We start from the raw sequence: 19,287 nt of genomic DNA, 5'->3' as shown, positions 1-19,287 counted from the left end.
TATCACTTCTCTTCAGACAGTCAGTCAGCCTCTCTGCTGCTGCTATTGGTCCCTTCAGGTTCTCTATCTACAACACAACAATATAACAGTCAGTCAGCCTCTCTGCTGCTGCTATTGGTCCCTTCAGGTTCTCTATCTACAACACAACAATATAACAGTCAGTCAGCCTCTCTGCCGCTGCTATTGGTCCCTTCAGGTTCTCTATCTACAACACAACAATATAACAGTCAGTCAGCCTCTCTGCTGCTGCTATTGGTCCCTTCAGGTTCTCTATCTACAACACAACAATATAACAGTCAGTCAGCCTCTCTGCTGCTGCTATTGGTCCCTTCAGGTTCTCTATCTAGAACACAACAATATAACAGTCAGTCAGCCTCTCTGCTGCTGCTATTGGACCCTTCAGGTTCTCTATCTACAACACAACAATATAACAGTCAGTCAGCCTCTCTGCTGCTATTGGTCCCTTCAGGTTCTCGATCTACAACACAACAATATAACAGTCAGTCAGCCTCTCTGCTGCTATTGGTCCCTTCAGGTTCTCTATCTACAACACAACAATATAACAGTCAGTAAGCCTCTCTGCTGCTGCTATTGGTCCCTTCAGGTTCTCTATCTACAACACAACAATATAACAGTCAGTCAGCCTCTCTGCTGCTGCTATTGGTCCCTTCAGGTTCTCTATCTACAACACAACAATATAACAGTCAGTCAGCCTCTCTGCTGCTGCTATTGGTCCCTTCAGGTTCTCTATCTACAACACAACAATATAACAGTCAGTAAGCCTCTCTGCTGCTGCTATTGGTCCCTTCAGGTTCTCTATCTACAACACAACAATATAACAGTCAGTCAGCCTCTCTGCTGCTGCTATTGGTCCCTTCAGGTTCTCTATCTACAACACAACAATATAACAGTCAGTCAGCCTCTCTGCTGCTGCTATTGGTCCCTTCAGGTTCTCTATCTACAACACAACAATATAACAGTCAGTCAGCCTCTCTGCTGCTGCTATTGGTCCCTTCAGGTTCTCTATCTACAACACAACAATATAACAGTCAGTCAGCCTCTCTGCTGCTGCTATTGGTCCCTTCAGGTTCTCTATCTACAACACAACAATATAACAGTCAGTCAGCCTCTCTGCTGCTGCTATTGGTCCCTTCAGGTTCTCTATCTACAACACAACAATATAACAGTCAGTAAGCCTCTCTGCTGCTGCTATTGGTCCCTTCAGGTTCTCTATCTACAACACAACAATATAACAGTCAGTCAGCCTCTCTGCTGCTGCTATTGGTCCCTTCAGGTTCTCTATCTACAACACAACAATATAACAGTCAGTCAGCCTCTCTGCTGCTATAGGTCCCTTCAGGTTGTCCATCAATATTACAGCTAAGGAATGCTCTAACCCTCTACTACTACTACTATTTTACAGCTAAGGAATGCTCTAACCCTCTACTACTACTACTATTTTACAGCTAAGGAATGCTCTAACCCTCTACTACTACTACTACTATTTTACAGCTAAGGAATGCTCTAACCCTCTACTACTACTACTACTACAATATTACAGCTAAGGAATGCTCTAACCCTCTACTACTACTACTACTATATTACAACTAAGGAATGCTCTAACCCTCTACTACTACTACAATATTACAGCTAGGGAATGCTCTAACCCTCTACTACTACTACTACAATATTGCAGCTAAGGAATGCTCTAACCCTCTACTACTACTACTATATTACAGCTAAGGAATGCTCTAACCCTCTACTACTACTACAATATTACAGCTAAGGAATGCTCTAACCCTCTACTACTACTATATTACAGCTAAGGAATGCTCTAACCCTCTACTACTACTACTACTACAATATTACAGCTAAGGAATGCTCTAACCCTCTACTACTACTACTACTACTATATTACAGCTAAGGAATGCTCTAACCCTCTACTACTACTACTATATTACAGCTAAGGAATGCTCTAACCCTCTACTACTACTACAATATTACAGCTAAGGAATGCTCTAACCCTCTACTACTACTACTATATTACAGCTAAGGAATGCTCTAACCCTCTACTACTACTACTACTACAATATTACAGCTAAGGAATGCTCTAACCCTCTACTACTACTACTACTACTACTATATTACAGCTAAGGAATGCTCTAACCCTCTACTACTACTACAATATTACAGCTAAGGAATGCTCTAACCCTCTACTACTACTACAAAATTACAGATAAGAGGGTTAGAGCAGACATTACTAGCAATATGACTACATTAATACTATACAACTAGTATACTATGACTATATGAATACTATATAACTAGTATATTATGACTATATAACTAGTATATTATGACTACATTAATACTATACAACTAGTATACTATGACTATATGAATACTACATAACTAGTATATTATGACTATATAACTAGTATATTATGACTATTTAACTAGTATATTATGACTATATAACTAGTATATTAATACTATATAACTAGTATATTATGACTATATAACTAGTATATTATGACTATATAACCAGTATATTATGACTATATAACTAGTATATTAATACTATATAACTAGTATATTATGACTATATAACTAGTATATTATGACTATATAACTAGTATATTAATACTATATAACTAGTATATGAATACTATATAACTAGTATATGCATACTATATAACTAGTATATTATGACTATATAACTAGTATATTAATACTATATAACTAGTATATTAATACTATATAACTAATATAGTAACACTATATAACTAGTATATTAATACTATATAACTAGTATATTATGACTATATAACTAGTATATTAATACTATATAACTAGTATATTAATACTACATAACTAGTATATTAATACCATATAACTAGTATATTAATACTATATAACTAGTATAGTAATACTATATAACTAGCATATTAATACTATATAACTAGTATATTAATACTATATAACTAGTATATTAATACTATATAACTAGTATATTATGACTATATAACTAGTATATTATGACTATATAACTAGTATATTATGACTATATAACTAGTATATTTTGACTATATAACTAGTATATTATGACTATATAACTAGTATATTAATACTATATAACTAGTATATGAATACTATATAACTAGTATATGAATACTATATAACTAGTATATTATGACTATATAACTAGTATATTAATACTATATAACTAGTATAGTAATACTATATAACTAGTATATTAATACTATATAGCTAGTATATTATGACTATATAACTAGTATATTAATACTATATAACTAGTATATTAATACTATATAACTGGTATAGTAATACTATATAACGTGTATATTAATACTATATAACTAGTATATTAATACTATATAACTAGTATATTATGACTATATAACTAGTATATTTTGACTATATAACTAGTATATTTTGACTATATAACTAGTATATTTTGACTATATAACTAGTATATTTTGACTATATAACTAGTATATTATGACTATATAACTAGTATATTATGACTATATAACTAGTATATTAATACTATATAACTAGTATATTAATACTATATAACTAGTATATTAATACTATATAACTAGTATATTAATACTATATAACTAGTATATTATGACTATATAACTAGTATATTATGACTATATAACTAGTATATTTTGACTATATAACTAGTATATTTTGACTATATAACTAGTATATTATGACTATATAACTAGTATATTATGACTATAGAACTAGTATATTATGACTATATAACTAGTATATTAATACTATATAACTAGTATATTAATACTATATAACTAGTATATTATGACTATATAACTAGTATATTATGACTATATAACTAGTATATTAATACTATATAACTAGTATATTATGACTATATAACTAGTATATTATGACTATATAACTAGTATATTATGACTATATAACTAGTATATTATGACTATATAACTAGTATATTAATACTATATAACTAGTATATTATGACTATATAACTAGTATATTATGACTATATAACCAGTATATTATGACTATATAACTAGTATATTATGACTATATAACTAGTATATTATGACTATATAACTAGTATATTATGACTAGATAACTAGTACATGAATACTATATAACTAGTATATTATGACTATATAACCAGTATATTATGACTATATAACTAGTATATTATGACTATATAACTAGTATATTATGACTATATAACTAGTATATTATGACTAGATAACTAGTACATGAATACTATATAACTAGTATATTATGACTATATAACTAGTATATTATGACTATATAACTAGTATATTATGACTATATAACTAGTATATTATGACTATATAACTAGTATATTAATACTATATAACTAGTATATTATGACTATATAACTAGTATATTATGACTATATAACCAGTATATTATGACTATATAACTAGTATATTATGACTATATAACCAGTATATTATGACTATATAACTAGTATATTTTAACTATATAACCAGTATATTATGACTATATAACCAGTATATTATGACTAGATAACTCACCGCCTGTATCTCTTCACACTCTCTCTTTCTGAGACAATCTCCCAGGTGTAGCAGCAGGTCTCTGGGTTTGATCATTTTGGTGAAGCGGGGTTCTATCCGGTCCAGAAGCACTCTGTGTAGCTTGGTGCTCTCCAGGGTCTGAAAGTCCCACACCTTCAGGGCCTCACACAGACCCTTATAGTCTAGAGACAACAACATTAGCAACAATATCAAGCAGGGCCTGGTACCATCCCAGTTCGTCCAGGAGACAGACAGACAGACAGACAGACAGACAGACACACACACACACACACCTTCTGCTTCCAGGGCATCTAGCAGGGCCTGGTACCATCCCAGTTCCTCCAGGAGACACACCTGGTCTAGAAACACCTGGGCTGCTGCCGTCACAGACTTACTCTCCTCTGATAGGATCCTCTCTGCAACCTCTGGAACGCGGAACACCAAAGGTTCATTTCAGGAGAAGAAGAGGTTGCCTAGCGACTAAGAGCTCACTTGAGCAAGGCAGGTAACCCTAATTGCTGCTGTAAGCCCCTGTGTCTGCTAAATGACTACAATGTATCCTACATGTGAAATGAGAGGGAGAGGAGAGACTGTAAGGCGGAATAAGGGCAGAAAAGCTAGAATTGCTGTACATTGACACTTTCTAGTGGTGTAAAGATGGAAGTGACGGTGTTGTGCCGAAAAGCTCCTCCCCCCTGCCAGAATCCCCCTCCCCCTGCCAGAATCCACCTCCCCCTCCCAGAATCCCCCCTCCCCCCTGCCAGAATCCCCCCCCCCCCCCCCGCGCACTCAATTCTCCACTGCTGCAACTAGCTTGCTAGTTTGGGATTTCTGTTCATGTTAGGCTGCGTTTAATTTTATTTTTTTTATGTCGAGTAGATCGCGGGGGAGGCGCTAGTAATGTCTGCAGTCTTCGGTTTGGCTATTTGTTTCAAGTGTATTAGTCTAATAATTATTCATTTTGGTTGCCTATCCTGATGTGAAGTTTGTTCTATAGAAAGTATTTGACTCTAGCCACAAAGTTAAGGAAATTAGAGGGGGGGGGGGGATTTCGGCAAGGCTATTTTCTTGCCTGACAATTCTCCCCACCCCCCTTCTATTTTAGGACTGCAAGGCCTGGCACATGTCATAATCATTTTTGGTGACCAATCATACCCTCTGATGTGTGCCACAGGAAGTATTAGACTCTAGCCACAACAGGAAGTGGTTATTCAGAGCCCTCTACTGTCCTCTCTACCCGTCCCTCAGTCCCCCCATCCCATCCTGCTTTTCCCTCTTATGGCTTTTCCTACATATTTTGTAAACTTTTTCTGTCTTAGTTTTTTAAGAATGTAGGTACAGTAGTAATAATAAAATAATAACAACAATAATAAACCAAAATATATGTCCTCTGGGACGAAAATAAAAAGTTCAAATATATAGGTCGACATGAGTGCATATCCATAATCACAGTAAACTGGTATAATGATAGAAAACAATAAGAAAAATAAATACATGTATAATAGTAGAATAAACAAAACTATGACTGAATGTGCCTCCATGAAGAATCCCCTCCCCAATAGGTCCCTTCGCCCTCCATAGGACAACCCCAGCACCTCCACCATCCCTCAATAGGACACCCCCAGCACCTCCACCATCCCTCCATAGGACACCCCCTGCACCATCAACCCTCCATAGGACACCCCCAGCACCTCCACCATCCCTCAATAGGACACCCCCAGCAACTCCACCATCCCTCCATAGGACACCCCCAGCACCTCCACCATCCCTCAATAGGGCACCCCCAGCACCTCCACCATCCCTCAATAGGACACCCCCAGCACCTCCACCATCCCTCAATAGGACACCCCCAGCACCTCCACCATCCCTTCACCCTCAATAGGACACCCCCAGCACCTCCACCATCCATTCCCCCTCCATAGGACACCCCCAGCACCTCCACCATCCCTTCCCCCTCCATAGGACACCCCCAGCACCTCCACCATCCCTTCCCCCTCCATAGGACACCCCCAGCACCTCCACCATCCCTCAATAGGGCACCCCCAGCACCTCCACCATCCCTCAATAGGACACCCCCAGCACCTCCACCATCCCTTCCCCCTCCATAGGACACCCCCAGCACCTCCACCATCCCTCCCCCCTCCATAGGACACCCCCAGCAGCAACTCCACCATCCCCATCAACCCTCAATAGGACACCCCCAGCACCTCCACCATCCCCATCAACCCTCAATAGGACACCCCCAGCACCTCCACCATCCCTTCCCCCTCAATAGGACACCCCCAGCACCTCCACCATCCCCATCAACCCTCAATAGGACACCCCCAGCACCTCCACCATCCCTTCCCCCTCAATAGGACACCACCAGCACCTCCACCATCCCTTCACCCTCAATAGGACACCCCCAGCACCTCCACCATCCCTTCCCCCTCAATAGGACACCACCAGCACCTCCACCATCTCTTCACCCTCAATAGGACACCCCCAGCACCTCTACCATCCCTTCCCCCTCAATAGGACACCCCCAGCACCTCCACCCCCCCCCCCCACCATCCCTCCATAGGACACCCCCAGCACCTCAACCATCCCTTCCCCCTCCATAGGACATCCCCAGCACCTCCACCATCCCTTCCCCCTCAATAGGACACCACCAGCACCTCCACCATCCCTTCACCCTCAATAGGACACCCCCAGCACCTCCACCATCCCTTCCCCCTCAATAGGACACCACCAGCACCTCCACCATCTCTTCACCCTCAATAGGACACCCCCAGCACCTCTACCATCCCTTCCCCCTCAATAGGACACCCCCAGCACCTCCACCCCCCCCCCCCACCATCCCTCCATAGGACACCCCCAGCACCTCAACCATCCCTTCCCCCTCCATAGGACATCCCCAGCACCTCCACCATCCCTCAATAGGACACCCCCAGCACCTCCACCATCCCTTCCCCCTCCATAGGACACCCCCAGCACCTCCACCATCCCTTCCCCCTCAATAGGACACCCCCAGCACCTCCACCATCCCTTCCCCCTCCATAGGACACCCCCAGCACCTCCACCATCACTTCCCCCTCAATAGGACACCCCCAGCACCTCCACCATCCCTTCCCCCTCCATAGGACACCCCCAGCACCTCCACCATACCTTCCCCCTCCATAGGACACCCCCAGCACCTCCACCATCCCCATCAACCCTCAATAGGACACCTCCAGCACCTCCACCATCCCCATCAACCCTCAATAGGACACCCGCAGCACCTCCACAATCCCCATCAACCTCCCCCCACCCACCCCTCAGCCACAAAACACAATAATGATAATAATTATAGAATGAGTGACAGCACATAATCAGCAACACGGAGATGCTTCTTCATCCGAGGGAATACCTGCCCATTCTCATTGTTACATCATCCCAGGTGATCACATGACAATTACATTCCAGCCCTAATAAGGAATGCCTGGCCATTCTCATTGTTACATCATCCCAGGTGATCACATGACATTTACATTCCAGAGCCCTAATAAGGAATGCCTGGTCATTCTCATTGTTACATCATCCCAGGTGATCACATGTCATTTACATTCCAGAGCCCTAATAAGGAATGCCTGGCCATTCTCATTGTTACATCATCCCAGGTGATCACATGACATTTACATTCCAGCCCTAATAAGGAATGCCTGGCCATTCTCATTGTTACATCATCCCAGGTGATCACATGACATTTACATTCCAGCCCTAATAAGGAATGCCTGGCCATTCTCATTGTTACATCATCCCAGGTGATCACATGACATTTACATTTCAGCCCTAATAAGGAATGCCTGGTCATTCTCATTGTTACATCATCCCAGGTGATCACATGTCATTTACATTCCAGCCCTAATAAGGAATGCCTGGCCATTCTCATTGTTACATCATCCCAGGTGATCACATGACATTTACATTCCAGCCCTAATAAGGAATGCCTGGCCATTCTCATTGTTACATCATCCTGGGTGATCACATGTCATTTACATTCCAGCCCTAATAAGGAATGCCTGGCCATTCTCATGGTTACATCATCCTGGGTGATCACCTGTCATTTACATTCCAGCCATAATAAGGAATGCCTGGTCATTCTCATTGTTACATCATCCCAGGTGATCACATGACATTTACATTCCAGCCCTAATAAGGAATGCCTGGTCATTCTCATTGTTACATCATCCCAGGTGATCACATGACATTTACATTCCAGAGCCCTAATAAGGAATGCCTGGCCATTCTCATTGTTACATCATCCCAGGTGATCACATGTCATTTACATTCCAGCCATAATAAGGAATGCCTGGTCATTCTCATTGTTACATCATCCCAGGTGATCACATGACATTTACATTCCAGCCCTAATAAGGAATGCCTGGCCATTCTCATTGTTACATCATCCCAGGTGATCACATGACATTTACATTCCAGCCCTAATAAGGAATGCCTGGTCATTCTCATTGTTACATCATCCCAGGTGATCACATGTCATTTACATTCCAGCCCTAATAAGGAATGCCTGGCCATTCTCATTGTTACATCATCCCAGGTGATCACATGACGTTTACATTCCAGCCCTAATAAGGAATGCCTGGCCATTCTCATTGTTACATCATCCTGGGTGATCACATGTCATTTACATTCCAGCCCTAATAAGGAATGCCTGGCCATTCTCATTGTTACATCATCCTGGGTGATCACATGTCATTTACATTCCAGCCCTAATAAGGAATGCCTGGCCATTCTCATTGTTACATCATCCTGGGTGATCACATGTCATTTACATTCCAGCCATAATAAGGAATGCCTGGTCATTCTCATTGTTACATCATCCCGGGTGATCACATGACATTTACATTCCAGCCCTAATAAGGAATGCCTGGTCATTCTCATTGTTACATCATCCCAGGTGATCACATGACATTTACATTCCAGAGCCCTAATAAGGAATGCCTGGCCATTCTCATTGTTACATCATCCCAGGTGATCACATGTCATTTACATTCCAGCCATAATAAAGAATGCCTGGTCATTCTCATTGTTACATCATCCCAGGTGATCACATGACATTTACATTCCAGCCCTAATAAGGAATGCCTGGTCATTCTCATTGTTACATCATCCCAGGTGATCACATGACATTTACATTCCAGCCCTAATAAGGAATGCCTGGCCATTCTCATTGTTACATCATCCCAGGTGATCACATGTCATTTACATTCCAGCCCTAATAAGGAATGCCTGGTCATTCTCATTGTTACATCATCCCAGGTGATCACATGACATTTACATTCCAGCCCTAATAAGGAATGCCTGGCCATTCTCATTGTTACATCATCCCAGGTGATCACATGACATTTACATTCCAGCCCTAATAAGGAATGCCTGGCCATTCTCATTGTTACATCATCCCAGGTGATCACATGTCATTTACATTCCAGCCATAATAAGGAATGCCTGGTCATTCTCATTGTTACATCATCCCAGGTGATCACATGACATTTACATTCCAGCCCTAATAAGGAATGCCTGGCCATTCTCATTGTTACATCATCCCAGGTGATCACATGACATTTACATTCCAGCCCTAATAAGGAATGCCTGGCCATTCTCATTGTTACATCATCCAGGGTGATCACATGTCATTTACATTCCAGATCCTTGTCAGCTCCAGATTTGACTACTTCAACTCCCACCCTGCTGGACTGCCTGCATTCTCAGATTCCCCTCCACTGATTAGCTCCCTATTGCAGCTCACATGATGTTCAGGATTCTAATTCTAGCCTACAGGGCCAGAAAACGACCAGCTCCTTAATACCTCTCGGCCTGGATAGAGTGTTGTACTGTTGTTCTTTCTCTTTGAAGATTCAGTGGCCAATCACCAGGACTTCCCTGTGTACTGTTGCCTAATTGGTAGAATGAGTTGAGCTGCAGGAATCAGAAATGCAAAGTCCCTTGGTTGGTTGTAAATGCTGATGATTATATAACCCCCCCTATGCAAAAATCACTTTGATACTGATGTACTTTTGTACTAGGACCTGTTGCTCTATATTTATAATAAAAACATCTGTTTTATTTGTGTTTTTACTGTCACAGTGAACAGGTTAGGTAACAGTTTTCTACTTTATCATATTGCATATGTTACATTTTAGAATATGGTAGATTCCATCATGTAATACAACATCTACCATAACATGCATTTATGGTTTCGGCATATACTGCATATACTGTACAAATTGATTACATACTGTATATATACTGCATATACTGTACAAATTGATTACACACTGTATATATACTGCATATACTGTACAAATTGATTACATACTGTATATATACTGCATATACTGTACAAATTGATTACATACTGTATATATACTGCATATACTGTACAAATTGATTACATACTGTATATATACTGCATATACTGTACAAATTGATTACATACTGTATATATACTGCATATACTGTACAAATTGATGATATACTGTATATATACTGCATATACTGTACAAATTGATTACATACTGTATATATACTGCATATACTGTACAAATTGATTACATACTGTATATATACTGCATATACTGTACAAATTGATTACATACTGTATATATACTGCATATACTGTACAAATTGATTACATACTGTATATATACTGCATATACTGTACAAATTGATTACATACTGTATATATACTGCATATACTGTACAAATTGATTACATACTGTATATATACTGCATATACTGTACAAATTGATGATATACTGTATATATACTGCATATACTGTACAAATTGATGATATACTGTATATATACTGCATATACTGTACAAATTGATGATATACTGTATATATACTGCATATACTGTACAAATTGATGATATACTGTATATATACTGCATATACTGTACAAATTGATTATATACTGTATATATACTGCATATACTGTACAAATTGATTACATACTGTATATATACTGCATATACTGTACAAATTGATTATATACTGTATATATACTGCATATACTGTACAAATTGATTATATACTGTATATATACTGCATACTGTACAAAATTATTATATACTGTATATATACTGCATATACTGTACAAATTGATGATATACTGTATATATACTACATATACTGTACAAATTGATGACATACTGTATATATACTGCATATACTGTACAAATTGATGACATACTGTATATATACTGCATATACTGTACAAATTGATGACATACTGTATATATACTGCATATACTGTACAAATTGATTACATACTGTATATATACTGCATATACAAATTGATAACTTTAAAATAAATGTGATTTGCTAAAAGGTGCATTAATTCTCCCCTCCGGTCCTTATTTCTACATTGAGTAGAATGACACAACAATATTTAGTTTTGTCTTTTTAAATCATAACATAACATTGTCTTGCCTCATAGATATCATGATATACAATAAAGAACAGAATGAAGTGATTTATTTTCCATCACAGTGGCTTGTCCAAGATCCGACAACAACCACCGCACACACATACAGACACACAGTCACTCTTCTGCCTACAAGGTGATATGGCTGCACTGCTATGAACAACATGCTGTATATAATTAACATCGTAGATGATAAAGAATGTAATGATACGTTTGTATTTACACCCGTTTTCCAAGACAATACAATACATGTGGCTTGGGGAGAGAAAATATGTATATGTGCTGTTGTCTAACTAAGAAAGAAGAACGACATACAGAATACAGAATAGACGTGTGCACCATATGTGTGTAATGTATAGTGTGTGTAATGTATGTGTGTGTCATGTATGTGTGTCTGTCTGTCTGTCTAAACTTGAAAGGTTATGCTGCCACCCCCCCCCCCCCCCCCCCCAAAAAAAAAGAGGACTCTGTTCCAAGAAAGTGATTTGTCATTTTATAACTTATTATGCAAAGATTTCCTATTTAATGTTTGTTAACAAACTAAACTTTCTGTGATAATATTTGTGTATCATCTTTATCAGAGTCAAATACTTTCCATAGAACACACGTCACATCAGGACAGGCAACCGAAATTAATAATTGATGTATGTGTGTTATATTAAAACATTGAGGAGGGAGTCCAATGTAGGCTAGCAATAAACATTTCAGAACAACTACTAGTCGAATAAGACATGGGAGAGATGACGAATTTTGGCAAAGAGATTTATTTATAGACTACTACACCTGAAACAAATAGCCAAACCGAAAACCTCAGACATTACTAGTGCCTCCCCCGCGATAAAACCGACATAAAAAAATAAAATGAAACGCAGCCTAAAAGAACAGATATCTCAACTAGCAAGCTAGTTGCAGCAGTGAAGAATTGAGTGCGTGCGCGTCCACGTATGTCGCAATGACGAATAACTGAGTGCGTGCGCGTTCACGCGAAGGGGAAGTGTTCTGGCTGGGGGGGTCTGGCAGGGGGGGGTCTGGCACAACGGTGGCAGTCATTTCTCTACATGCAAACCATTTGTCAGCGTTACAGGCCGTGAGACACAAATGAAAACAAAATCATTGTTTTGTAGAATTGCATTCGAAATAAGAACCAAATCATGTAATCAAAAGCTGACCGTGTCTGTCGATATGAAACAGGATAACAAAGGTAAAACAATCGTTAGTAGCTAAAACAACAGGATAACAAATGTAAAACAATCGTCTAGACTACCGTTAGTAGCTAAAACAACAGGATAACAAAGGTAAAACAATCGTTAGTAGCTAAAACAACAGGATAACAAATGTAAAACAATCGTCTAGACTACCGTTAGTAGCTAAAACAACAGGATAACAAATGTAAAACAATCGTTAGTAGCTAAAACAACAGGATAACAATGGTAAAATAATCGTTAGTAGCTAAAACAACAGGACAACAAATGTAAAACAACCGTATAGACTACAGTCAGTAGCTAAAACAACAGGATAACAATGGTAAAACAATCGTTAGTAGCTAAAACAACAGGATAACTAAGGTAAAATAATCGTTAGTAGCTAAAACAACAGGATAACTAAGGTGAAATAATCGTTAGTAGCTAAAACAGGATAAAAGGTAAAGGAACTTCACAGACTACCGTTAGTAGCTAAAGCGACATTATACATACTGTACCTGGACGCAGGTAAGTTGTCATGAAGCCTTTGACGTAAGACGGTCGCAAAATATGAACCACGTATTCACTACACCTCTGTAGATTGCTCTTCTCCAACTCATACATGATCGATGAATGATCGATGAACTGATAGCAGAGAGATATTGACTATGTCTCTTGCATTAAGCTGACAGCTGCTCAACGGGTATAGTGGTTTGGTGTTCCGTGATATTGGCCGTACTGACTCAGCTGATCTCCTATAACATGTCAGTGGTAACCACGCCTCAGCCTCGCCGGCCTGAAGAAACGAAACCGAAACATCCCGAGTGACAATAAAACGAAACACCTGCCTCAGTAAAGTCCCCAGAGGTGGTTGGGTAGTTAGACCCAGATCTAGGATCAGTTTGGACTCGTTACATAACCCACTAGCGAGGGCAACACCAAACAATAAGATAATTCTCTATGGTCGTGGTGAACTAATCTGTGCCAAATAACATTCAGTATATACCATACAGGATAGATTCAATTGATCAATAGAGGTGCTGCATCAATGAAATAGCAGAGCACACAAATGACACATTTTTATTTAGGACAAATTCCCTGTGACAATTTATTATACAATATTATGCAAAGCAGCATCTTGTTTTAACACCATAATCACTCATAACAGTTGTAGCAAAAGCCAAAAGAGATCAGACCCCTCCCCCAGTAGCCGATCCAGAGCCACATCCATGGGCTCTAAGACCAGCTATTGACTGGGGAATGCGGGAACAAACTGCCACAACAGCAAGTGACCAGCAGAGGGAGCCAAATACACAGGCACTACAAGTACTGGACATTAAAACAAGAACCAACCTACAGGAAGACTGAGGAGGAGTGGTAGGAACAGATCTACCAAACCAACGCCCCAATTAACATTGGACTAAGTGCTACTTAATCTTGAGCACGCTGCAACAAAAAGTGTCAAGGACATAATGTAATGGCACACTGTTAAGATAGATTGCACTCCCAAACATCTTCCCCCAAACTGAGTGTCTAAACAAGGTATAAAAGGAGGAGAGATCAGTGCCTAGACATGATCCTCTACCCATATGATTTGGACATCATAGAGAATCATCAGACCAGGTAAATTACTTTTACTATACTCTGTTTGCATTGACTACTTTGATCTCAAGGCGCGAGCAAAACTATTGACTGGTATATCTTAAAGAATTGTGTTGTACACTGGAAGCTCACACCTTATAAAAATAATAAGAGAACAAGGTTGTGGAAGAGAGAACTTCACCCCTCAACGGAGCGAGGCGTAGAGAACTCTTGAGAGCAACAACGTTCCATCTTTGGAGTGCCAGAGACAATCGCAGTTTGGCAAGATTGAAAAAGCCCAGAAATAGTTAAAGCCTCGTAGTAGCCAAGGGTCGATAAAAGGAAATCAATATCTAAACAGTAGGCAGTAAAAACCATAGGAAATTCGGACTAAATAAGAAGATTATAGTAGTATAAACAGCAGAGGCTGCACAAATATTACTACTCTTATAGAGACCAGTGGAAGGACCAGGGGAATAGAGCTTCAAGGTAAATATTACTACTCTTATAGAGACCAGGGGAATAGAGCTTCAAGGTCAATATTACTACTCTTATAGAGACCAGGGGAATAGAGCTTCAAGGTAAATATTACTACTCTTATAGAGACCAGGGGAATAGAGCTTCAAGGTAAATATTACTACTCTTATAGAGACCAGGGGAATAGAGCTTCAAGGTCAATATTACTACTCTTATAGAGACCAGTGGAAGGACCAGGGGAATAGAGCGTCAAGGTAAATATTACTACTCTTATAGAGACCAGGGGAATAGAGCGTCAAGGTAAATATTACTACTCTTATAGAGACCAGGGGAATAGAGCGTCAAGGTAAATATTACTACTCTTATAGAGACCAGGGGAAGGACCAAGGGAATAGAGCTTCAAGGTAAATATTACTACTCTTATAGAGACCAGGGGAAGGACCAAGGGAATAGAGCTTCAAGGTAAATATATGGCTGTTTGCTTTGTTTATAGAGTTATAAGAAGTGTGTTAAGCGATTCACATTTGCATTATTATCTGGCATAGTATAGCGCATTAAGGATTGATTGAGCATTATTGATGTATTGGGAAACTGTAGAACCATTGAATTGTAATAATGTGTATAAGACAAAAACAGAGTGACTTAATAAAAGCTTGAAACTTTGACAACTAGGCCAGATTAACGGTCTGGAGAGCAAACGCCTTTAACACTCTCACTGAACAGAAAGTGACCCTGGTTATAGGTTAAAGTGATTGCACTAAAGAATATTTCATTGTGTGGACAATAATATATCTTTGGAAAAGTCCATACATATAACAATACTAGTTTCCCAGTGACTACTAGCTGACGAGCATAATAACTAACAGAAGATGAGTTATTAGCTATTGATATATAAGAGAAGAAGACCCAAGGTAAGGGAGTATAGGAAGAGTCTATAAACATAAAGTACTCCTCTATCCAAGGCCCCACACTAGACCGGGGAAATAAGGGAGTGACAACGTGAACGAAGGAACAAACCCAACTCCCGCGAAGGGCCATTACGAATACATACACCGCAGTAACTAAAATCCTACAGTACTCTGCCTAGCCAGAGGACGGGACAGAGGGGACGGGATAGATGGGACGGGGTAGAGGGGACGGGATAGAGGGTACGGGGTAGAGGGGATGGGATAGAGGGGACGGGATAGAGGGGACAGGATAGAGGGGACGGGATAGAGGGGACGGGATAGAGGCTTTAGCTGCAGGGGACGGGATAGAGGGGACGGGATAGAGGCTTTAGCTGCAGGGGACGGGATAGAGGGGACGGGATAGAGGGGACGGGATAGAGGCTTTAGCTGCAGGGGACGGGGTAGAGGGGACGGGATAGAAGGGACGGGGTAGAGGGGACGGGATAGAGGGGACGGGATAGAGGCTTTAGCTGCAGGGGACGGGATAGAGGGGACAGGATAGAGGGGACGGGATAGAGGCTTTAGCTGCAGGGGACGGGGTAGAGGAGACGGGGTAGAGGGGATGGGATAGAGTCTTTAGCTGCAGGGGACGGGATAGACGGGACGGGATAGAGGCTTTAGCTGCAGGGGACGGGATAGAGGCTTTAGCTGCAGGGGACGGGATAGAGGGGACGGGATAGAGGGAACGGGGTAGAGGGTACGGGATAGAGGGGACGGGATAGAGGCTTTAGCTGCAGGGGACGGGATAGAGGGGACGGGATAGAGGCTTTAGCTGCAGGGGACGGGATAGAGGCTTTAGCTGCAGGGGACGGGATAGAGGCTTTAGCTGTAGGGGACGGGGTAGAGGGGACGAGATAGAGGCTTTAGCTGCAGGGGACGGGGTAGAGGGGACAGGATAGAGGGGATGGGATAAAGGCTTTAGCTGCAGGGGACGGGATAGAGCGGACGGGATAGAGGGGACGGGGTAGAGGGGACGGGATAGAGGGGACGGGATAGAGGCTTTAGCTGCAGGGGACGGGATAGAGGGGACGGGATAGAGGGGACGGGGTAGAGGGGACGGGGTAGAGGGGACGGGGTAGAGGGTACGGGGTAGAGGCTTTAGCTGCAGGGGACGGGATAGAGGGGACGGGGAAGAGGGGACGGGGTAGAGGCTTTAGCTGCAGGGGACGGGATAGAGGCTTTAGCTGCAGGGGACGGGATAGAGGGGACGGGATAGAGGGGACGGGATAGAGGCTTTAGCTACAGGGGACGGGATAGAGGGGACGGGGCAGAGGGGACGGGGTAGAGGCTTTAGCTGCAGGGGACGGGATAGAGGGGACGGGTAGAGGGGACGGGATAGAGGATTTAGCTGCAGGGGACGGGGTAGAGGGGACGGGATAGAGGGTTTAGCTGCAGGGGACGGGATAGAGGGGACGGGATAGAGGGGACGGGATAGAGGCTTTAGCTGCAGGGGACGGGATAGAGGGGACGGGGTAGAGGGGACGGGACAGAGGCTTTAGCTGCAGGGGACGGGGTATAGGGGACGGGATAGAGGGGACGGGATACAGGCTTTAGCTGCAGGGAACGGGGTAGAAGGGACGGGATAGAGGGGACGGGATAGAGGTTTTAGCTGCAGGGGATGGGATAGAGGGGACGGGGTAGAGGGGATGGGATAGAGGCTTTAGCTGCAGGGGACGGGATAGAGGGGACGGGATAGAGGGGACGGGATAGAGGGGACGGGATAGAGGCTTTAGCTGCAGGGGACGGGATAGAGGGGGCGGGATAAAGGGGACGCGATAGAGGCTTTAGCTGCAGGGGACGGGATAGAGGGGACGGGATAGAGGGTTTAGCTGCAGGGGATGGGATAGAGGCTTTAGCTGCAGGGGACGGGATAGAGGCTTTAGCTGTAGGGGACGGGGTAGAGGGGACGGGATAGAGGGGACGTGATAGAGGCTTTAGCTGCAGGGGACGGGGTAGAGGGGACGGGGTAGAGGGGGCGGGGCAGAGGGGACGGGGTAGAGGAAACGGGATAGAGGGGACGGGATAGAGGCTTTAGCTGCAGGGGACGGTGTAGAGGGGACGGGATAGAGGGGACGGGATAGAGGGGACGGGGCAGAGGGGACGGGATAGAGGGGACGGGATAGAGGGGACGGGATAGAGGCTTTAGCTGCAGGGGACGGGGTAGAGGGGACGTGATAGAGGGGACGGGGTAGAGGGGACGGGATAGAGGCTTTAGCTGCAGGGGACGGGATAGAGGGGACGGGGTAGAGGAGACGGGATAGAGGGGACGGGATAGAGGCTTTAGCTGCAGGGGACGGGATAGAGGGGACGGGATAGAGGAGACGGGATAGAGGGGAAGGGGTAGAGGGGACGGGGTAGAGGGGACGGGATAGAGGGGACGGGATAGAGGGGACGGGGTAGAGGGGACGGGGTAGAGGGGACGGGATAGATGCTTTAGCTGCAGGGGACGGGATAGAGGTGACGGGATAGAGGCTTTAGCTGCAGGGGACGGGGTAGAGGGGACGGGATAGAGGCTTTAGCTGCAGGGGACGGGATAGAGGTTTTAGCTGTAGGGGACGGGGTAGAGGGGACGGGATAGAGGCTTTAGCTGCAGGGGACGGGATAGAGGGGACGGGATAGAGGCTTTAGCTGCAGGGGACGGGATAGAGGGGACGGGGTAGAGGGGACGGGATAGAGGGGACGGGATAGAGGCTTTAGCTGCAGGGGACGGGATAGAGGCTTTAGCTGCAGGGGACGGGATAGAGGCTTTAGCTGTAGGGGACGGGATAGAGGGGACGGGATAGAGGCTTTAGCTGCAGGGGACGGGATAGAGAGGACGGGATAGAGGGGACGTGTAGAGGGGACGGGGCAGAGGGAACGGGATAGAGGGGACGGGATAGAGGCTTTAGCTGCAGGGGACGGGATAGAGGGGACGGGATAGAGGCTTTAGCTGCAGGGGACGGGGTAGAGGGGACGGGGTAGAGGGGACGGGGTAGAGGCTTTAGCTGCAGGGGACGGGATAGAGGGGACGGGATAGAGGGGACGGGATAGAGGGTACGG

The 19,287-nt window shown here is 42.6% G+C and overlaps 1 protein-coding gene across 1 annotated transcript in view; it reads right to left on the bottom strand.

Annotated features, from left to right (window-relative positions):
• rigi (RNA sensor RIG-I) overlaps positions 1–14,069 on the bottom strand; it is a 44,041-nt gene extending 29,972 nt beyond the window's left edge. The window contains exons 1-4 of the mRNA XM_090183318.1: positions 13,762–14,069; positions 4,889–5,020; positions 4,596–4,777; positions 1–67 (exon numbers count right to left, since the gene is read on the bottom strand). The exon at positions 1–67 is cut by the window's left edge and continues 84 nt beyond it. Coding sequence (XP_090039444.1) covers positions 1–67; positions 4,596–4,777; positions 4,889–5,020; positions 13,762–13,867 — 487 coding nt within the window. The 5' untranslated portion in view covers positions 13,868–14,069. The remainder of the gene's footprint in view (positions 68–4,595; positions 4,778–4,888; positions 5,021–13,761) is intronic.
• Positions 14,070–19,287: the final 5,218 nt, after the last annotated feature.

The sequence above is a fragment of the Oncorhynchus mykiss genome, chromosome 9 (assembly GCF_057628025.1).
Source record: "Oncorhynchus mykiss isolate SJ-2025 chromosome 9, ASM5762802v1, whole genome shotgun sequence".
NCBI lineage: Eukaryota > Metazoa > Chordata > Actinopteri > Salmoniformes > Salmonidae > Oncorhynchus > Oncorhynchus mykiss.
This window is presented reverse-complemented; position numbering and strand designations above follow the sequence as displayed.